General features: G+C 35.9%; 1 protein-coding gene across 1 annotated transcript in view; it reads right to left on the reverse strand.

Annotated features, from left to right (window-relative positions):
- The window catches only part of CDH8 (cadherin 8), a 347,818-nt gene that overhangs the window by 179,445 nt on the left and 144,109 nt on the right, over positions 1-24,264 (reverse strand). Inside the window, exon 3 of the mRNA XM_077132617.1 lies at positions 1,737-1,856. Within this exon, the coding sequence (XP_076988732.1) occupies positions 1,737-1,856 (120 nt within the window). The remainder of the gene's footprint in view (positions 1-1,736; positions 1,857-24,264) is intronic.

Consider the following 24,264-nt stretch of genomic DNA (forward strand, 5'->3'; position numbering starts at 1 on the left):
TATACATTATTTAGATAGCATTGGCATGCTTTCTTTTATTTATTTTGGAAAAAATTCTTTCTTCCGTAAACTACTATGAAATATTTGTAGACTGAGATTAGCCTTTATGACATTTTCTCCCAGTATTTAATTCAGTGCTTGACCCACAGTGAATGAATATTTGCTGGCACAATATCTACATTGCCCTGGGGATAACGAACAAAAGGACCCAAGTAAACCAATGTCCAAGGAGCAAAGGAGAAACAGTTCAACTCAATTTAGGCAATTAACACATTTCTGTCATTCAAAAGCCCCTGCACCATAATTATTGCCAAAGAAAGTGATGTTCAAAGAAATCTGTCAGTGACTTTGAAATGAAGACCTTCAGGTGAGACCCGACTCAGCTCCCAACTCCTTCGCTGCACCTTTGATCATTATAATAGAGTATCTCTAGACTTTTTCTTTTCCTAAAATTCCACAGCAGACTACCCACTCTGCCACTTCCCAGGGTCAACTAGAGGCTCAAATGAAATGAAGTATACAACAGATTTCCCTTTTGGGCTTAGGAAGACTATGTAATTATGCCCCTAATTAATGCATTTTATAATAGTTCTTTCCTGTTTCTAAGTCTTAATTCAATTTTAAGCCATGACTTATTTATATACTAATGCACTTCTTCCTTTTAAATGCATGAGGAGTTTACTCTTTGAAATAAAAAAAATGAAGAGAGGCTTTAACATTTTTAATTTAATTAATAATTGACAATGGTAAGACATGGAAGTCTCTCAATAATGCTGAAAACTCGTGAATCATAGAAATAATAATATAGTGTGTATCTGCTTGCATATGGAATTTTCCTACTTGAAAATTTGCAGACAAACCATCAGGTATAGAAGAAAATTCACTCAAATTTATCATTCTTAATAAATTTTAAATGTGTTTAGGAAAAAAAAAACCTGGATTTAAAACAGTCGGATAAAATAGTTTTAGTCTCTCAAATTATTATTCAATTAAAACAACAAAGAGATGAATATTTCATCTATAAAAACTAATGTTTTTATAAAGTTATTTTCCAAATCAGAGTAAATTTTCTTTTTGAATAATTTGCTTCAGGGTTTCTTAGATCTGTACCATCACACATCATGAGTTTGGCCAGTTTTATTAATGGCAAGAGAGTTAACTTCCTATTAGTTTTAATTGATAGATACTAGCACCCTTTTTTACAAAGAAGAAATCTAATAGCAAATGTAATTATATCCAACCTTACTGAATGATTACCAAGTGCCATGAACTGTATCTTTGATATTTATTGCTTTATCTGATTCCATCATAACACTAACTATTCATCATAACACTAAAAATAGCTACCATACCTATTTTACAGATGTGGGGATTGGAGCTTTGGAAGATTTGTCAGTGTTACTTGCCAAGCATCACATAGTCAGTAAGTACTGAATTTATACTTAAATCCAAGTCTAGTACCTGTATTCTCCCCTTTACTTTCAGATGAAAAATGGAGCCAAACCATCTGTTAAATAGATGACCTTTTATGAAGAGGCTGCAATTTGTTTTCATCAGTAACAAAATGATTGCTGGGTTTACTATGAACTGCACATTGACCAGAAATATCACATTCAAATCTTATTGATACAGGCAGTGAAGTACTTAACTATAGCATTTCCTAATCTAAACCTCAAGAAAAATATTTCCCTTAAGCAAAAACATGGTAAAATGAATTCAAAATTTAGACCACAAACCTGTTTCAGGCTCAATGGAAAAATAAGGCTGCCCTTCCAAGATACTGTAAACCAACTTTGCACTGTTCCCGTAAACTGGGTCATCAGCATCAGTAGCTGTTACATTCGTGACAGACGTACCTAATAAAAAAAAAAAAGAGAGAGAGACAAAAATGATAATAATTAACACATTATTCTTTGCCAAGAGCTAATTTTGTGTAGCATATCATACAGAAATCCATGTGTGGGAATGGAAGAGAAGCAAATCTTTTTTAAAAAATATGGCTAAACTGTTCTATTGTAAGTTTAACAAAATCTAAGTCTTTTAGAAGAAAAGGTACTGCTAGGCTAGAGTACTATAGAAAGACAACTCTTGTAGTATATGCATTACTAAAATTATTTTGCAGTTTTCAATTTTAAAGATACGTATTAGATTCATGTGAACTTCAAGAATATGCAGAAGAAACATATCAAAGGAATATAAAACATAAGGTTAACAATATAATGTATAACATGGAGCATGTAAGTTTTGCAAAAACACAACTTAATGTGCCTGGAAAATTTGGCTGGTGAGCAAAGCAGTAAAGAAATTATCAAAGGAACATTTTATCCCATCTTATTTAATTCTTCAGAATATAAAATTAGAGTAGAATTTCTAATTAATCAGTTTTAGACAATTAGGCCTCATAGATAATAGATTAAAAACCATTTTTAGTTCAGATTAATTTTATGTTTTTCAGGCACTCATTCATATGCCTTTGACTTGCCTAACATGAAGTACAGGTATTAAGACAAAGTCTCTACATTCAAGAAATTTATAGTCTGGTGGTGGGGAAGAGCCAGACAGACAAATGTACCTAGAAATTCAGTAGAATACAATAGTACTGGGTATGAATCCCTCTACTCATTCTAATGAAAGCAGGGTGGTCAGAAGGGATATATTTGAGTTGAATCATTAAAGAGAGACAGAGTTTAAACAGGGAAAGTAAAGTTGGGAAATAATTTTAAGCAATAAGTGAAGAATAAATCAAAGCACAGTGTTGTGAGACACCATGGCTAATTCTGAGAGCTGCTCAAACTGGAGAGATATTAAAGAAGGCTGGTTTGATATCAAGAATCATGTTCTACGAAAACAGTCTGATGTCTTCCTCATCCTGTATGTATGGGCCACCTAATAGTGGTTTGAAAACATATTTTCTAAATTGAATGAATGAATGAATCATCCAGTGAATTGATGAGAAATGGTAGGTATTTGTCACAAATCAGTTTCCTGGAGAGCAGACTCAGAGTTACAAATTTCTTACAGAATTTTTGCTAGAGAGAGCTCTTCAATCAATATCCATGGGGAAGCACAAGAGACAAGGCGGAGCAGAAGGAGTACCTGGGCTGTGACACTGTCACAACAAAGGTCTCAGTGTACTCCATCTGTACTCTAGCACTGCCCAGTTATTAGACGTGGGCTGCCCCTGAGAATGTGGCACTGACATTGGGCCAGGCACTCACTTCCTGCGAGAACAATCCTGAAATGATGGCAGAGAGCAACAGTCATGAATGACAACAGTCAACACGCCAAGCAGCCAGGGGAAGAGTGTTCCCACCTGAAAGGTGAGAAGGAGCGGGAGAGCCAAGCACGCTACACAGTGTTCCTGAAATGGCATAGAGGCCCAGACAACTCTTATCATTCCAAATATCTTTGAAGTGTTTTGAATTATGGTCACCACCCAGGAAAATATAAGCATAATATTTGTTGATTAGTTGATAGTTCTGTAAAATTAGAATTTCTGGTCAGAATGACAATTCAGAAATTCTACAAAACTCCTAGTAAGAAAAAAATGAATGGAAAAACTATTTTATTCAGCATATTCCATCAGACACTGAAGGAAAGAACATTATTACAACAAAAATTAAGACTCGCTTTTACAAGTAGCTCATAACTAGTTGGTGAACATGAACATATGAAGTTACCATATTTGTAGTTAGTTGTCTATTTATTACATGGGACAGAGAAGAAGGATAGAGATGAGTCAGAGGTGTAACATTCTAGGGGAGAGAGAGATAGTGTGATGAAATTGCCAGAAAAATCTAAATGGAGCAGAAGGAGAATGAAGAAAAAAATATCAGTCTTTGAAGCCAGGGTTAAAGATGTAATCTGAAAACAATATGTGAGCTGTTCCTCTAGCAAAATACTCATATTTAATTGAATGCAGAGAAAGAAGATTAGGAGACCAACCCAGTAGTGATGTCACAACAGTAATCCAATCAAGAGCAGATAAAACCTTAATGCTAATGAGTGACAATAAGAATGGATAGCAATGTTATAGTTACCTCATTTTGATCATTGTATTCGGATTGTGTAAGATACTATGTTAGGATAAGATCAGTAAGGGGTAGACAGGAAATATTTTCAAAACTTTCCTCTAACTATAATTAGTTCAAACAAGTTATGACTAAGGAACAGGGGCAAACACTTCAGTGTAGAAAACCATGCAATAATGATTTGTTTTGCTTTGTTTTTCTGCTGGGTGCTTGTGTATGTGTGTGTGTGCGTGTAAGAATTTCTTTCTTCTATTATAAGGTTATACACAACCATAAAAATAGTGTCAAGCTCTATATCTAGTATGATGTTAAGTAAATAAGTCTGAGTATTAGTTCCAGGCTCTAGACTAGGCACTGGGAAAAGAGAATGAAAAAAACAGTCAAAAATCCTTGCCATCATCAAAATGATTTTTTTTATTGGGTGACTCTTAAATTGAGAGATTACTTCTCAATTTAATAGAGAAGCATAAGAAGAGAAATAAATCCAAATATTTTCTAAAAAGTGAATGAGTCATTATATATATATATATATATATATATATATATATATATATGTATATATATATATATATATATATTTATATATTTGGGGGTGGTGGTGAGTATGTTGAAGTGTGGTGGGATGGAGTTAACAGTTTTGGGGAGAGAATAGCTCCACCTTATACTGAAACACTTCTTATCTTAATTTCTTTGGGCAAACCATTTAACTAGTCTTAGCTTTGATTTTAGATAGGTTTTTCTAATAGCAATGTATTATGTGATTTGTAAATGTGAATATATTTGTTAATGCATACTATATTATTGTAATGGTTAAACAAAATAATAGAGAGAGACTGAGCATAGAAATTATCACATGCTAAGCCAATGAGCTCTAACTCAGCCTACGTATAAGGACACAGATTTTAAAAACAAATAGATCCCTCACATTTCTTCCAGATCTAGGGAAAGATAACATATGGCAGTAGTGGAGTATTTGAAAAAAAATCTTCTCAAGCAATTCTGATGTAAAGACCATAGTTGAGAACAGTTGTAGTTGTCATCTAACTTTGTAAAAAATAACATCATCTTTTCTGCATAGAGGCATTCATTTCTATAATGATAATTATGAAGACCTCAAATTTGTTTATAAGATGAAATATATTTTGAACTATTCATATTGCATAAAGAGTCAGAAATTATGGCTCTGTAAATGGAAGACAGAGATATTTTCTCAAGAGTTTACCTCTACCAGACTAATAATGATCACACCTATATTTTCATTGGTTATTAAACTTGATCTTATAGCCTTACAAAAGCATGCTGTTATACTAGCAAGAACACAGGGGCAGAGTCAACCAAGATGGTGATATAGGATCTCCATGGTGCTTTTCCGCTACAGAATCTTTGAACAATTAGCAAAAACTTGTGGAGCTATCTTCCTTCTAACTCTCAAAAACAAAAACAAAAACAAAAAAAAAACAGCTAAAAATTTGCAGTAACTTGGAAAATGCTGAGTCAAACACATAGACACACACATACACACACACATAACTTTAAAAAAAAAAAGGAAAAAGAGGCTCATAGCATCCTTGCTGACTCCTTCCTCACATCCCTTCCCCAGTGTGGAATGAGGCCAGAATGTACCACCACTGTGGGCCCCTGATCTTGTTCTGGAGGAAGGAGAGTAACATCCATGTGTGTTCTGCGGTGCCTATGTATGGGTGCCAATCTATCAGGTGGCAGCCTGAAAGACTGAACCAGGACATTCATCTCTGGTTCTCCCCTCCAAAATTAGCCCTGCAGGAAGAAGCTGCTTGGAAACAACTAAAGCAATATAAGAAACAATTAAGTGGAAGTAGCCAGGGACAAAGGATTACTGACTTTCAGGCACACAATGGAGAACCTAGGAAGAGTTCTTACTTACAGGAAGTAGAGGGACATTTGGATTCCTGTGAAGAGGGGAATTCCTCAGGCCATGAATGGGAACAAGCCTAGGTCAAGATGCAGAATTAGAAAAGACAGAGAGGACCTTGAACTTAATTTTCAACATAGGCTGAAACCATCAGTGAAAAAGATATAATAAACAAAGGCACACACACACCCACAAAAGATCTTTATTATGCTCAAGAAGATAAAGGAAAACAAAGAGAGAGAACGAAAAGATATCACGGAAATGAATTACCAATATGAGATTCACAGTACAGAGATAGAAATTTTCAAAAGAACCAAGCAGAAACATGAGAGTTGAAGACCACAATAACTGAAATGAAAAATTGCTAGGAGGTATCAACAGTGGATTGGAGCTAACAGAAGAAAAAAAATAGTGAATTCAAAGACAAGAGAATTGAAATTAATATGATTGAAGGGCAGAAAGAAAAAAGAATTTTTTTAAAAAGCCAAAAAAGCCAAGAGATCTGTGGACATCATCAGACATACCAATATACACCTTATGGGTTCCCAGAGGGAGAAGAAAGGGGCAGAAGGAATAATCAAAGAAATAATTGCAGAAAACTTCCAAAATTTAACAAAAGGCATGAACATTCGAGAAATCCAATGGACCTGAAACAGGATAAATTCAAAGAGAATAATAGCCAGGCAAATAGTAGTCAAGCTACTTGTCAAGCAAGTAGACAAACTTGTTGAATACCAAGGACAAGGAGAGAGTTCTGAAAGCTACAAGATAAAAGAATTGTTCTGTGCACCAGGGAGACCCAATAAGATTAAGTACTGATTTCCGTCAGAAACCATGGAGGCAAAAAGGCAAGAGGATCAAATGTTTAGAGTGCTGAAAATAAACAGTTGTCAATCAAGAATTTTATATTGGGCGAGACAGTCTTTGAAAATGAGAGAAAGAAAGACATTCTCAGAAAATGAGAAGCTGGAGAGTTCATCATTCTGCCCTATAAGCAATGCTGGAAGAACTACTTTAGAATGACAAAAAAGGACATTAGACAGTGGTCAAAGTGGCATCAAAATAAAGAAAGAACTCTGATAAAAGTAACTGTATGGGTAATTCTAAATGCCAATTCTATTGTACTGTATTTTTTGGAATGTACCTCTACTTTTTTACTTCTTATAGGTCCTAAGATACAAATACAATAAAATTAGCAATCAATCTATGGTTTTGGTCTCAAAATGTATAAAGATAAAATTTATAACAAGTACAGCAAAATGATAGGAGGACTGAAAGTAGGGAACAGTAAATGTTTATGTTATTAAAGTTAAGTGGTAGCAAATGAAACATGACTGTTTTAGATTCCACTTCTACTTTCTAAATTCACAATCTAGTGTTTTAAGTAAGCTATATCTACAGTGTGGTAGGCTAAATATCAGTTTGGGTTAAGCCCCATGGTATCTGCAAAGAAAATACCAAGATATATACAAAAGGATATGAGAAAAGGGACTCAAATTGTACATCACAAAAACAATCAAATAAATATGAAACTAGACAATAACAGAGGACAAAAAAAGAGATAAGATTTACAAAGCCCAAACATCAAAATGACAGAAGAGAGTCCTGCATTATCAGTAGTTACTTTAAGTGTAATTGAATTACATTCTCCACTCTAAAGGTAGCAATTGCCAGAATGGATAAAAAAGCAAGACCCAGCTATATGTTGATTACAAGAGACTCACCTTAAACTCAAATACACAGGGAAGCTGAAAATGAAGAGATGGAAAAAATAAATCATGCAAATCATAATGAAAAAGAACTTTGATAGTTATACTAAAAGCAAAAGCCTTCCTTCTTGCTAAAAACACTGACAAGTAGGGATTGAAGGAAACTTCCACAATAGGATAAAGGACATATATGAAAAGCCCACAACTTACATTATATTTAATGTGAAAGACTGAAACTTTTCTCTAAGATCAGGAAGAAGACAAGGATGTTCATTTTCACCACTGTTGAACATTCTACTTAAAGGTCTGGTCAGAGCAATTAAGTAAGAAAAAGAAAGAAAAACATGCAAACTGGAAATAGATATAAACATTTCCCTATCTGCAGATGACATAGCCAACATATAGACAATCCTGAAAGTCCACAAGACAGATACTAAGTTAATAAATGAATTCAGCAAAGTAATGGGGTGCAGGAGCAATGCGTAAAAATCAGTAGAGGTAATGATAACTTGAAGAGGAAATCCATTTTTAAAATTCCACTTACAATAGCAAATCAAGAATCAAATAGCTAGGAATAAATTTAACCAATGATGTAAATGATATGTAGATGGAAAACTACAAAATATTGGTAAAAGAAAAATCAAAGAAGACCTAAATAAATGGAAGGATAGTCCATGTTAATGAACTGAAAGACTAAACATTCTTAAGATGTCAATTCTATCCAAAGCCATTTATAGAATTAATGCAATCCCAACAAAGATTGAAAACACTTTTTTCAGAAATAGAAAAAGTCAATCATCAAATTTATATGGAAGGGTAAGGGGCCCCAAATGCCAAAATCATCTTGAAAAAGAAGAAAGACATTGCAAGACTCACACTTTCAAATTTTAAGACAAATTACAAAGCTACAGTAATCAAAAGAGGGTGATCCTGGTACAAGGACAGACACATAGACTAATGGAATCAAATTGACATTTCAACTAGAAACCCTCATATCTATAGCCAATCGATTTTTGCCAAAGGTGCCAAGGGCAGTCTATGGGAAAAAATGGTCTTTTCAACAAATGGTGCTGGGAAAACTAGATATCCATATACAAAAAAATGAGAACAGAACCTTACCTCACACTACATATGGAAGTTAACTCAGAATGGGTCAAAGATCTAAATAAAAAACCAAAACATAGAACCCCTAGAAAAAAACATAGAGAAGCATCTTCAGGACCTTTTGTTATGCAGTGATTTATTAGGCTTTACAATGAAAGCACAAGCAACAAAGGAAAAAATAGATAAATGGGATTTCCACCATAGTTAAAAACTTTTCTGCCTCAAAGGATTTTCTCATGAAAGTAAAATGACATCTTCCACAATGGGAGGAAATATTTGGATGCCGCATATCTGATAAAGGCTTAATATCAAGAGCATATACAGAAATAATTCAACTCAACAATATAAAGACAAATAACCCAGTTAAAAATTGGTCAAATCTTGAAAGTTCTCCAAAAAGGATATAAAAATGATAAATAAGCACCTGAAAAGGTGCTCAATATCATTAGCTCTTTGGAAATGAAGACTAGGAAACACAATGATACACCATTTCACAAGCACTAGAATAGCTACCATTAAAAAAATAATAATAGGGTGGGCAACAATGGCTCAGTGGCAGAGGTCCGGCCTGCAATGCCAGAGATCTGGGTTTGATTCCAGGTGCCTGCCCATGCAATAAATAAATAAATATAGTAACCAATACTGTAGAGGATGTGGAGAAAGAGGAAAAGTTGTTTATTGTTGGTGGACATGTAAAATGGTTGTGCTAGTTTGAAAGGATGTCTGTACCCTAGAAAAGTCATGTTTTAATCCTAATCCCATTTTGTAAAGGCAGCCGTCTCATCTAATCCCTATTCAGTATTGCTATGTTTGAAACTGTAATTAGATCATCTCCCTGGAGATGTGATTTAATCAAGAGCGGTTGTTAAACTGGATTAGGTGGAGGCGTGTCTCCACCCATTTAGGTGTGTCTTGATTAGTTTACTGGAATGTTAAAAGAGGAAACATTTTGGAGAGACATTCAGAGACACCAGAGCAGAACAGCATACCCATGAGAAGCAGAGTCCATCAGCCAACAACCTTTGGAGATAAAGAAGGAAAATGCCTCCCAGGGAGCTTCATGAAACAGGAAGCCAGGAGAGGAAGCTAGCAAATGACTGCCATGTTCGCCATGTGCCCTTCCAGCTGAGAGAGAAACCCTAACTTTGTTCATATGTGCCCTTCCACTTGAGAGAAACCTTGAACTTCATTGGCATTCTTGAACCAAGGTATCGTTCCCTGGATGCCTTGGATTGGACATTTCTGTAGACTTGTTTTAATTGGGGCATTTTCTTGACCTTAGAACTGTAAACTAGCAACTTATTAAATTCCCCTTTTTAAAAGCCATTCCATTTCTGGTATATTGCATTCTTGCAGTTAGCAAACTAGAGCAATGGTGCAGCCATTTTGCAAAATAGATTGGCAGTTCCTAAGAAAAGTAAGGATAGAATCACCATATTATCTGGTAAGTGGGCAATCCCACTTTTAGGCATATGCCCAAAATAATTGAAAGCAAGAAGTCGAACAGATATTTCATGCCACTGCTCATAGTGGCATTATTCACAAATTCCAAACGGTGGAAGTGACCCAAGTATCCATCAACAGATGAATGAAAAAACAAAATGTGTATATATGTACAATGGAACAGTATTCAGCCATAAAAAGGAATGATGTTTGGACATGTGACAACATGGATGAAACTTGAAGACATCAGGTTAATTCAAATAAGCCAGACACAAATAAATATTGCATGATCTCACTAATATTAAATAAGTAAAATAAACAAATTCATAGAGTTAGAAACTGAAGTGTAGATCACCAGAAGCCAGAATGAGGATAAGGAATGGGGAGTTAATGCTTAATTAGTACAGAATTTCTCTACATTTGGGAATGTAATTAACACCACTAACTTATATACATGAATGTGGTTTAAAGAGAAATGTTTATGTTGTTTGCATGTTACTAGAATATTTAAATGACAACAACAGCAACAACATAAGACTTTACATCACAAACAGGGAAGCCTAATGTAAACTATGGATTAGACTCATGATATAATTAGAATAATGGTGTTTCATCAATTGTAACAAAGTTACAAACTGTGCATGTGAGGATATATTAGAATTCTGTCATTTCAGCTTGATTTTTTTCTGAAAACCTTATGATTTCTCTAATAAAAAATAAATAAGACAAAACAAAAGCAGAAAGAAAGAAAAGGAACTTTGAGCAGGAGAGGCTAGGTTTCCATCATTTACTTGCTTTTGATTCAGTTTCTTCATATACCTAGATAATAAATTTTATTCTGCCATCCTCAAAGTTATGTGTGAAGGTAAAATGAGATAAGAAGTATGGAACAGTAACCAGGAAGATAAATTTTGAGACAAACTGTCTTGAACTAGAACCATTCCTTTATATTCCATATCCTATTTTAACTAATTTTATTCATGGCCAAGTAGCAAAATATCTCTTAGCTTCAATTCCCTAATCTGTAAAAATGGTAAGTAACAACAGTTGTTACATCTGGGTCTGTTGAGACAATTAAATGTAAGACTTTATGCAATTTTAGAAGAGTTATTGACCCATCTGAGCTTACTATTACTGGTGTCACATATCTATTAAGTGAGTGTGTGTCTGTGCCTGAATAGCAAAATTGATAGTCCTCTACAATTTTTAAATGGTGATGGATGTTATAATTTACAACTGGGTGTAGTTTTGCATGGTGATTTCAATAACAATGTGTTTCTTCGAGATTAGGGAAAAAGCAAAAGAAGGCAATCGCAAGGGTGATGACATATCCATACCTTATTAACAAAAGTGATTTCTTTTGTAAAATTCCCCAAAAGAAAATACATACACCATTCCCACGTATGCACATGCATGCAACCCCCCTGCAAACAAACATATACACAGTTGAAAGCACATTATAACACATTCTCCCAATCGAATCCATTCCCCTTTGGTTTCTTCTATGGTATAAAATTGCTCTTGGCCCAAAATAAACTATGTTCAGATGCAGTGAGCACGAGGCCAGGCACAGAGTACATTTTCAGGACAGTGTCTTCGTTATTTGAGTGAATGTCATTCAAATAAACACTGTTCCTCCACCCTAAGAAACTCCCACATGATAGCCAAGATCAAGCACTGGGCTGGGTACTGCAGTAAGGCTAAGACAAGCTTTTACCCACATCCTCACCCAGGACATTTCTGCTTGGTGTCTCACTTCCTGGGAAATCCACATTCTTCAACATTAGATATCTGGAAATGAAAAGACAGCCACTACTTTCTGTCAAGGGTGATATTTCTCCTAATAGTGATTCAGGACCGCTGATGCACCTGTATTGTGGAATAGATGTGTGTGGAGGTTTTGTGGATGCATTTGTCAAGTGATTACCCATGGGGTGGGGGGAGTGGATGCTTTGAGATTAATCTTACAGCAGGAAAGATTTCTAGTCAAGCTGCGGTGTAGGCTTCTCCATGGAAATGAATGCAGAGTGCAGACCACGAAGGCAAATTGAAAAGTAAAAATCTTGCAGGATAATGTTTCTTCAAAGCGGCAAGTGTTGGTGTGTGATAAATAGGACCCAGAGTTACACCCGGGTAATGTAACAACCAGGACTCTCTGTTTGTGTTTTCATTTGGAACTGTTTTTGTCCCTTTGTCAAGGATACAAGAGACTCATTTAGCTGGTGACTATAAATTTGACACTGTGCCATTTCTTCAAGAAAGCCCCTATTATAATCCAGCTTGATGCTGATCCTAATTATAATAATATAGCTGTTGTATTTCCAGCTGTTGTCAACAAAAATGATCCCTGTCACCACAATTCAGTTTGCTAGTATCCAGTCAAGTATGAACACGTCGATTTCAGGGTGGATTCTGCTTTTGACAAGCTCATTTTTCCATATTCAGATTCTTGGTTAAGTGAAAATTGCCAATGAGCTGCTTGGATTTGAATAAACAGAGAGTCATGGTCTCATTTGCCTTTCACCACACCTGAAAGTGTCGTCCCACCAGCAGCGGGGCCCATATACTTTCCCCCGGTAATGGCAGCAAACACTATGAGCAAAATTAGCTGTCAAAGATTTTACCCTGTCGGGTTATAGGTTCCAGTATGCTGACAAACTAAGATGAAAGGCCTTTGGGAAAATAAGATGTGAGGGTCTGGCTAGTGCAGCAATGTGAGCTAGGCTATACTTTTTATGAGCAAGTCAGCACACCAATTCTGCACATTATTCAGAAAGAAAAATGCGGGTGCTGACACCCTGAGCAGGAAAACAAAGATTTGTTGCAGCGTGAAAATGTGCACAGTGGAAAAGCTAAAACCCTTGTGATGAGAACACAAGCCCTATCTGCAAATAATCATTTGCAATCCATTTTTAGAGAATAAGCATTTCAATAGCAGGTGGGAAAGTAAAGAAGCAGGACCTTTGCAATCACTGAAAGGCATGGACGGACTCCTGGCCTCCTACTATCTTCAAATTTTTGAGTTGACCTTCTAGATATCCTTATCCCAGTTAGGCACTACACTAAGCCCCAGACAGAGCACCCGGCATTGTCATCTGAAAACGTCTTACTTAAACATTATCACAGTCCAAAGATCACAGGCCCAACAGATCTTAGCAAAAATGCAGCTGCCTTCATTATTTAACAAAACTGAATGCTAAACCCAACTTCCCTTAGCCTCCTTATTAATTCCCCCAAGAACTACGCAATACTTTAGGTAATGGGCCACAGGGGTTGTCATGACAACCTGTTTTGGTTGTTGTTGAATAGCAGAGCAATCCTTTCATAAGACCTGCATAAGTTGTTGACATTTAAATTATCGCTTACTAGAACCTGCAGTATCTGGCCCTGGTTGTTTTAAAAGTGTCATGCTAATTCCATCTATTTCTTTAGTTTTATGGAACCATTTCTCCATATATACCTCTGGTATACCTCTGTACATGACTGACATGTACTTATGGAGAGTTTTTGTTTATTTTGTTGGTCTGTTTTCTCCAGTGACAGCAGAGCACAGCCCTGGTGTGTTCAAAAAGAGAAAGCTTGGATAAAAATATGGGAAGCCAATGCACATTTCCTCATATCTCTCTAACTGATACTAGGCACCCCTAGATCCTAAGGGGCTTCGAGTAAGTTCCCCTGGTGTTAAATGTGGCCTAAATCCTACAAGTATTTTTTTTTTTCTTTTTTTTCAGTTTTGCTGTTTAAAAGACACACGCCAAATATCAAAACCTCCAAAGGTCACCTTAAGGGGGTCTTTGTAGAATAAGGAACATTAAACATGGGAAGAAAAAATTAGGGCTTAAAAAAAAAAAACCCCTATTTATAGCAGTTTCTTTTTCAACAAAGCCCTAGGAGGAATAGATAGTGAGCTGTATTCTGACCATTCAACTTTAAGCAGGATACAGGATTCAAGTTCCTTCCTGGAAGTACTACTCTGAACCACGGTTGGTTAATTAGGAAAGCTAAGTCAGACTGATAATAGAAGATAAAACCTTTCTCTTTTATTGGTGATCAATCTTGCGATTTACAAAAGCCCACCGAGTAGGGAGGCAGAGACTGCATGGGATAGCCATTTCACTTCAGAGATGTCTCTTTTAAGACATCCACTACACAATGAAATCCTAAACGATCAGTTCCCCTTCTATCTTATTTTGCGAAGGTCTAACCGTTGCTCACTGGGTGTTCTCTTCCTGTGCCAACTCTCAGCCTGTAGTGAAATATTGCTGCCAAATTCTACATGCTCCAAATTGAATTTCTTACGGAAACAGGGGCAGATTCTTAACTGCAGACAGCGGATGGTCAGTGCTGAAATATATCCTGTCATTTCTCAGGCTCCACGATTTGGGACATAAACTGGGGGAATAAAATTCCGTTTCCATATTTTCTTCTGGAACATTTAGAGGTCTAAGCTGTTTTGTAACATAATGAAACCCCCATGGACACTTAACATTGTGCTTTTAAAATGAGCCTGAAACTTTCTGAAACAATTAAACACTTCAGAAAATGCATTTGAGCACACAGATGTCTTCTATTCACCCATGCATCATTCCAATGAACATCTGTAATGTGCATCGGGTGAGAGAAATAGGAAATATTGTATGAAAATGTGTAACTGTAAAATCTCAGCAATGTTTACTATACGCAGGAGAAAAGCACCTTCTGCATCTCTGAACAACGCCAGGATGGTGGCCTACCCACTGCTTTTGGAAACAGATAATGAGGACAATTGGAGTCCTGGTTGTGAAATCTAATAAGCTGCCTGTTTTACAGTTTGGTGTGAATAAATAAACCCTTTCAGAATCAGGAAGGCTCTTTTCTAATACAACAGAAAATAAATCATATATCCTTTTTTGTACACTGCTATTCCCAGAAATCAAACCTTTTTTTCTTTTTTTCAGTTTTGCTGTTTAAAAGACACATGCCAATATCAAAACCTCCAAAGGTCACCTTAAGGAGGTCTTTGCAATCCTTACCTATGGAACGAAATCCTGTAAATGTCTGAGAGCTAAACTAGCCATTTTTGGTTTTAGACTGGCAGATATTTCCAAACTCACCTTGCAAAATTATGCTACCGATGGCACAATGGGTGCCTTCTAAAATGTGTCAGGAATGATGTTGGTGGGAACTTCACTCATTCTATTTTATTACATTCACTTATTCACTCACTCATCCAAAGACTATGTGTATAATTTGCAATGTGTGCCAAGCGCTGAGTTAGATGTGGAGGATACAAGAGTGTGCAGGAAATCTCCATCCCAGTGCTTGAAAAGTTCATTTTGGCAAGGTTTTCACATGGCATCAATTTATTAGAGGAAACTGTAAAACATCTTTGATTTATTTTCTAGAAGAAGGCAGCATAATGTAGGTAAAAACATATACACACAACAGTTACAACGCCAGAAGTTTCTGTTGACATTTTTTACAAGACTGAGACCAAATCCCACATCCATGACTTGCCACTCTTGCTCAGCAAAGGAATTATTTTTCCATCTTTAAGACACAGATTCCTCATATGAAAAAATGGGAATGATTCTACCCACATCATATTCTTTTCCTAAGACTCCATAAGAATAACATATAACCGATGTTCCCTGAAGGCAGAGGGGTGGCTGTGTTGAGCTTGTCCCTGGGGACTCTCTCCAGGGCCTGCCACTTTCTTTATTCACTTTTGATGAGTGTGAACATGAAGTCAATATGCATAACAGCATAACAGCAAAAGTGAACCCATTACAGTGGTGGTTCACTCCTCTTTTCTTTTAGAAAAAGTTTAATTATTATTTAAAAGTTAGATCTTCAAAAATAGCATTAGTGTGTTTCTCTTTTCCTAAATGTGAAAAACAAATGTGTAACTCTCTTATCAAATTTCAAACCTTGTAAACCACTGGACCATTAAACTATTGGGACTTGAAAGTTCTAAACAAAACAGGTTTAATTGAGCAATCAAAACATAGTTATGGTTTCAAAATGACTTTTTTTTAAGTATATTCAGACTCACTCCAAATACATCATTTTATGCCTGCTGCCATCCATGATGTAGTTAAAATTTAAGAAACTCTTCAGTTAAAAAAATTCTTGCCTTCGTGAAGGACAGGGAGAGAATTAAACAATTAGTTACCAAATGATGTGATAAAATACTGTCAGTGAAATAGAAGCACTGAGACACAGAGGAGGTGCTGCTAAACAACTAAAACAAAGCTTCTGGGAGGACAGAGCATCGATATTGAGACTTGGGGCAAGAGAATAGACGTGGTATCAGATTTAACAGAACAGATGATCTTGGGTTAAGCGCAAAAGTCACAAAAATTCCTCCCAAATTAGATTAATCAGCGGGGACCCTACCTTAAGCAAATGCGAAGATGTAAAAGGGTTTTAAACAGACCGTCTCCACTCATCACAGAGTTCTCTAATTTCCCCAACAATTTTCTTTACCCACACACTGGCTCAAGCAAGTCTGTTGCTACGATTCCTAACATATCCATTTGACTCAATCTGATCCAGATTCAAGATCTAGGAGATTCCTAAGATAACATGTTCCCTTTTCTAATCCCTCAAAATACTTTATTTGACTGAATCTAGAAGCACCTTCACTTTTATATATAAATTGCAGTGTATGCAGATTTTTCCCCTTTGAGACTGAATGCTTCTAGAGAACGAGAACAACATCGTTTTTTATTCTCTCAACTTTCCCCTTTAATCCTTCCAGAATTAAGCCATTCCCCCATAATGTGGCCTCATCACTTGGTTCACATAAAAATCACAGCTCTACATTGTCTTATTACACAATTTCTAAGAACAATGCATGCACAAAATATTTATTCATTTAATCTTTGTGATAAGCCTTCAACATCTGTTATGATTAGCTCCACCCAATTAGGATGGGATAAAGCTTCTAATCAAAACCAGACCATGGAGCTTCCAAAACCTGTCCTCCTAACCATGAGGGAAACACTATTCTGTCCTGAATTCTACATCTTTCAGTGCAGAGAGCTTGACTTAATATTTTTATTTTTCCATCTAGCAATTTCAAAAGTGTCTTGCAAAATACTTGCATACAAGTATTTGTTAAATAAATACATGATCTGTTTATTTTCTTTAGGAAGAGCCGTTCTAAAATAAATGTAGTGGATGAACTGATGTTTTGATTATGTGTTGCTTCTATAGTTTTATATTCTACATTTACTAGGAAAGAAACAAAAGGGATTTTTTTCCTACTCTTAAGAGGGCAGTCATGACCTTGTCTTCCTAAAGATGGGCCCACTTTTGTGACTCTAAATATAAAGTAGGGTGATATAAAACCTTAACTAAATTAGAATAGCCAGAAAGAAATACTGAAGTTGCTGAACTGTAATCCAGCAGCCCTGATCTTTGATAATGAGTGTATAACTGTATTGCAAAAAAGATTAGTTAGTTGCCTATGTTTGTATGGATTAACTTCTGGATGTTTTGTATTGTTCCATACACACACACACACACGTATATATATGTAACTCTGTCAATGCTACACTGTCTTAGTGAATCTACCTCTATTGTAAGTCTTAAAATTGGGTAGATTACAATACTAGTGATCAATAAGAAGGAAAGGTAAGGGGTATGGGATGTACGAATGCAAAAAAAAAAAATCTTTATTAAAGCTCATGATAATTTCCTATGGAAGAAATGATGCATTGAATTTGTTATATGGAGGGCTTGAATTTGAAAAGTAACATTACCAGATACTAAGATTCCCAAGTGCTAGGTGAAGGGCAAAGATGGAAAGCTTCGTGGGCGAAATAAGGGAGCACTTTCAGGCTTCACAATCCTGCCGCAAAAATGTCTGCAGTCACATGTATGGAAGCATAATTAGTAAGAGCACAGTTCTGAGAACCAAGCATCAAGGACAGGCTTATCTCAGAGCGAATGGAGTAGCCACAACGTCACTTTCCACGGAGGGCAAGCATTGGACTGGCAGAGAACTGGACCAGAGCATGCATTAGCAATGTCATTGGATAGTAGGCAGTTAACATGGAGGGAGCTTGGTTCTCCTTTCCTTTTTTAAGACTTGGAAGTCTGATGGACATTTCTTGGTCTGAATAAATCAATCTGTATTTTTCTATGATCTACAAGAATATGGACTTCTGTCAGACTTGCTAGAATATGCTTGAGGAAATTCTACTTAAACTGGAGAAAATAAATGGCAATAGTATATTTTAAAGTAAATCTTCCTTCTTATCACAGGACCATGGATTTTTAAATCTTGAAAAACTTGGAGAGAATTAATCTGGTCCTAATCCTTATAGTTGAGTCAGGGACAATTATAGCATTAATTATCTCAAACCATGTCCTATATACAGTACAAGGCTCTTCGTCTTTCCTTACTCATTTTTCAATCCAAATGTACCTTTAAAGCAGATATAGTTATCTCCATCTTTAGATGTGAAAACAGGCTCAAAGAACCTAATAAATTTACTAAGGCATATTTAGTCAGTAAGTGGAGAGCCAGTATTCAAACCCAGTTTTATTTTTCACTCAAAACCAGAGAGATTGGCTCTGAACTTCAGGAACCTAAATAGTCAATGTCACTCATATGTCTGAAATCTAACACTAATGCTAAGAACTTCACACAAAACACATACCTAATCCTTCAACATAAACAATAAAGTGAAGGCTACTATCAGAAAATTATCTCTGGCCAAGAGGTATCATCTCAGAAAACTGAATCATTGCATTCAAAATGATGTTGATGCAAGTTAATTCCTAGCAACCTTTAGACCTCGAGTATAAGCTCATTTCTGGGTACATGTTTAGCCAGTTATGATCATTCTGTTTTATCACCCTCCAGATCATCTAAAAACATTTGTGGGAAGAAAACTTTGTCAGTTGTATATGAAGAAATTAAGCATGGTCATACTAAACAGGAAGAGCATAACAGAAGCAAAAGTACTAGAAAAATATAGTGAGACCATTGTGCCTTCATGCCTGGAGAGAGCTGGAAAACTGTTTTAGAACCTTCACTTGCCTTGATTAGAATTTTGGCAAAATCAAAAGAACATATGAAAGAGAAGGCATGAGGTTACAAAATAAATCTTTCAAGATCAGCCACTATCCTGAGGGTTTTTAAAATTGGAAGGGTAGAAAGAGGAAAGAAGAGAGTGTGGGACTGATGGTAGAATAGATGGATTGATTGGTTATGCTTTTATCCCTGAACAGATATGATGAGCCTGGTGTAGCCTATAGCTTTATGAAGCTTAATGAAGGGCTAGCATGAAAACTGAATTAATATTTAATTGCTTCTCCTTGTGCTTTCATTTCTTCTTTGTTTTGAGTATTTTGAGCTTCATTATCGCTTCCTTAGTCCCTTCTCATTCTATAAATGTTTATTGTTGCTGTCAGCCATCAAGCAATGCTTAGACTGGGATATCAAAGATGAGTTTGTCCTGACCCTGGAGGAGTGCACAGCCTAGCTAGGGAGAGGCATGGAAAGAAATGTCACTGCATGAACTGTAACTGAGTACCAGGAGTTTGAATCCAAGTGGGTGGAGGGCAAGTTGGGAGTGTGCAAATGAAGTCTGCCCTGAGGAAGTGATATGACTGGTAGCCCAACTTCAAAGGTAGTCTTTGATTTTAGAATGCTGACTTCTTTAGCATATTATAACAAAGGAACAGTGCTGTAGCCACATGTGCATGCATGAATTTTTTTTTCTTCGCTCACCAAAGTTTGATCACATTCAAGTAAGATTTCTTCCAAAATTGGGTTTGAGTTGTAAAATACCTCAAAGTATATCAATCAATTTGTACATTGTATTGGGATATTGCAGTGTTTTTTTAGATTGCTTTAAATTTTAATCATAATGACATGCTGGGAAATAGTAGCTTCATTGCATGCTTGAGAGAAGTAAAAACAAAGATCAGCAGAATTGAAAGACATGCAGAATTTGGGAACATCAAAGTAAATCTTAGCTTTCTATAAAATAAAACTGAAATGATGAAACAGAAGTGCTCCATTCAATTCACCTAAATTTCCATCTTAAGGTTGCCCTTTTCAATGCTTCTTGGTTACCGTATTGAAGAATCTAAGGTAGAACAGGAGAAAAAGACTGCATACATTTTTCCAACAACTGTGCCTTTCTGACTTTTTTTTTTTTTTTACGATATCTGCAATTTGTTTTCCTTCTTAACATTTTTAGTACCTTTGTGTTTACCCTTTGGGATAATTTGTATTTGACCCCAGTTAGACAGCCCTTTTAGCCAACATTTTGTGACAGACAATCATTGATTTAGCAGTCTTGCAGAGTGCCTTAGAAATCAATGCATCCAGAAGAAGGAACTAGTGGGACTTCATAACATCACATCTTGTTTTTATCACAAATTTCCAATTTACCAAGTTTCTGTCTCATTACTTATACTAGGCAGGGCATGCTGATGAGATACACAAGCCGTTAAGTCCCTCTTGGCAATCCATTTATAACTGAAGCACAATTAATATCTTTACAGCTGTTCTCCGGGAAGAAAGAAAAATGTGGCAGCAAGTATTTTGTACATGTTTGAGTGTAAATGTGTGAAATGAGGAACGCTGGGATATGCTAAAAACAGTGGAATCTGGGCTTTTCTTTTCTTTCCTTTTCTTTGTTTTTTAACTCTCAAAAGAAATGTTTTCAAAACAGTATTTCATACAGGAAATGAAGCTACCTTTAGTAACTCTCCAGATTTCCCAAGAATGTAATTAGAAAACTGGATGATCTCTAATTATAAACTTTGCACACAGTCCTCCTTCAAAAAACAAAGCATAAGGAGGAAAATCCACTAAATTTCTAGAGAACTTTACATTATTTTGCCTCTTTTATTCTTTTGTCCATTGTCGATTTTCTGTTTTACTTTCAAAAATGAGTCCATTTTTCTTTTTTAGTTAAATATGGATAATTACTATTATGTAGGAAGGACATACAGTGTTCTTGGTTCATGTAGTTTCTTGATATAATTGTCACATTTAGATCTTACATAAATGCAAAAAAATTACACTTAAATCACTTTCAGACTCCTAAAATCACAAAGGCTCAAATAGGTGCATTACAAATGTTTTAGTTTTATATCCACTCACCTTCTCAATTATAGGTGTATTTTCTACATGCATATTTGTATAACTATAATAGCAAGTACCCAAATAGGTAATACAGTCAAAGAAATCATATGTTTATATATGTATGTATTTAAACATTTGGCTTTGTAATTTTACCGCGTGGGAGTTATCCTAAAGAAAGAAGCCAAAATATGGCAAATATTTCTGTGCCAAACGAAGGCAAAAACAGTTAAATACTTATTTAAAAGCATTTATAATATCACTGGAAATAGTTATGGTAGACAATAATAAAATAGTAAAAGTATAGCAAAGATAAAATAGGACACATAAAAATGAGAAACCAGCACAAATAAGAGAAAACACTGACTGTAAATAAAACAAGACAAAAACTCTGATATTTAGGTCACTGCCCTGCATCCCAACAACAGACAGATGTGAGACCTGAAATCCAAAACTGGTTCTGCCAAACGGTAAACATCATGTGCCTCATCATTAAGCAATACTGCTCCTGTATGTCTAAAAGAAATACAAATCAGACCCTATTTGAGAATCAAAATGCAAAGACATTCACAGGACATATTCTGAAACCATCAAACAAAGAACAGAATGTCAGAAAACAAAGCAGCATACCCAGTTTGAGAGTACCTGACCATGGGTGAATGGATCCTCCACTTGGAGGGATAAAAGGCAGATCCCTAAGTCCTACCTCATGGAAACCAATTCAGCATCTCAGAGGATTGGACAAGGAATCTAATTATGAACTAAGCTCCCTGACCTATAGGAAAATATTAACTGTGAGTTAGGAAATACGAGGTATGCTCATACCCTTTAAGCAGTTATACATTATTTCAAACTTTTAATTACAATAGTAATACATTCCTGTTGTAGGAAACACATCTTTTCTTGTAGGAAACTCAAAGACATACCTAAGAAAACATAGAAGTGAGAATCCTGGGCTTGCAGGACTGTGCAAAGAAGTGTTAAGAAGTTAATTAGCACCTGCATTCTGAAGAGCAGTAGAGTACAATTTAGGACAGATGGGGGTCAGACACTGTAAAAAGCATCCAGGAGGGCCTGAAGGATTGTGAAAAATAACAACTTAAGCTTTAGTCTATAAGTACGTAAGCCTATCTTTTATAATTTTTCATCTTACTGAGACATTTGGACTCTTCTAATTTGCTCCCTAATTAGGGAGTGTTGTGTGAATGTATGTATCTTCACAAAATGGAAATAAATAACTAACACAGTTGCCAATATTATATAAATAGTAAAAAGATCAGCTATTTAGATAAGCACAGATGAAGATGTGCTGTAGACTCTTACTATTCATTTGCTTACACAAGTCTGAGATAACTGGGTTTTTCACCACCTTTTAGGCAGTGGCATCTTCCCCAAACTGTGTCATCCCTAAGAGGCATAAATACCTGCAAAGTCATGCTTTTGAATTATGATCCACACAGGCCACCCAACGGAGGTTCACTGTGTGAGGGTGTTCAACATGGAGATTCCCAGCCCCCCATACAAAGAATGCAACATAGGATGATACACATCAGTCTCGTCCACCCAGTCAATCCAGCTAGAGTGTGGCCCAGAGTTTGCTTTCAATGCACTTACTCTATTTGCTGTATATTTTCAAACATTGTCTCTAAATGAATCGATACAACAGGCCTGATTTAGAATATAATCTCATTTAACAGCCATCTCAGCCTGATGAAATGGTTCTGTCATTGTTTTATTTTACTTCCCAGTCACCTAGACACAGAGAGGTTTAAAAAAAAAAAATCTGACCTAAAACCACATGGATTGTTGAACCTCTATTCTTATCAGATTTACTGTTAGGACTCTGGGATTCACGATGAGGCAAATAGTGTGGGCGATGGTGACTCAGTGGCAGAGTTCTCACCTGCTGTGCCAGAGACCTAGGTTCGATTCCCAGAGCCTATCCTTGTGGGACCCCTAAACTTACAATATTTTGGCAGAAAAATTTCAGAGGCTCTTAACCAGGTTCATAATCATATTTGGTGTCTTCCTTCATAGGTAGAAGTAGTCAATTATAAACTTGGAACAACTCCAAGTTTTGTCTTTCTCAGAATATGTCATGCAGCTTCTATCTTCTTCCTTGATACATCAGTGTTTATTATTTAATGTAGAATATCTTTACAAATGTTCTGGTAACATCTCAAAAGACTGTGCCACAGGTCTCTAATGTTCTTTTGAGACTCTCCCGGCACACTACCATGGACTCCAAATACAAAAATAAAGGCTCCTAAGTGTATACTCAGCAGTGGGTCTCAAAGTGTAGTCTTCACATCAGCAGCATTGACAATGCCTGGGAACTCATAAATATGCAAATTCTCAGGCCCTACTACAGACTTCCTGAGTCAAACTGTGGGTAAGGTCCAGAAATCTGTATTTGAATAAGTCCTCCAGTTTCTTCTGATGCACTCTTAACTCCAAGAACCAAGGTACTAAGTAATCACTAACAATATTATTACAAGAGATCTGCATAGGTATCTATGACCCACAAAAAATATCACTGATATAATGTGTTATATAATCCTTCAACTTATTTTTATAACTTCACAACTTTCTGAGTGAGGTAAGGCAATTATGGAGTTTCTAATTTTGTAGATCACTAGATTAAATACATCTCCTAAAATCTTAATGTTCGGAGGTCATACAGAAAGTGCCAATTCTGGGGATGCAAGGCACACAACTAAATCTGTGTTTTAGCCATTTAGTTTGTGTTACATTTTTAACTTAGTGTCACTAGGGATATAACTCATAAATCTCCCTGTTTTCACCCAGTGCTTTTCAATAATTATGGTAGTTTATCAACAAATGGTGGGGCATCGTGACCAGAATAGCCGTTTCTTTTTAGGATGATAAACTAAGAAATACAGAATATAGTTTTCATCCTAATTATACTTTTCCCCCAAAAATCATCATATTGAAGCATTTTTAGCACAGTTGTTAAAATTATATACTTTGTGC

Source organism: Tamandua tetradactyla, chromosome 16 (assembly GCF_023851605.1).
Source record: "Tamandua tetradactyla isolate mTamTet1 chromosome 16, mTamTet1.pri, whole genome shotgun sequence".
Taxonomy (NCBI): Eukaryota; Metazoa; Chordata; class Mammalia; order Pilosa; family Myrmecophagidae; genus Tamandua; species Tamandua tetradactyla.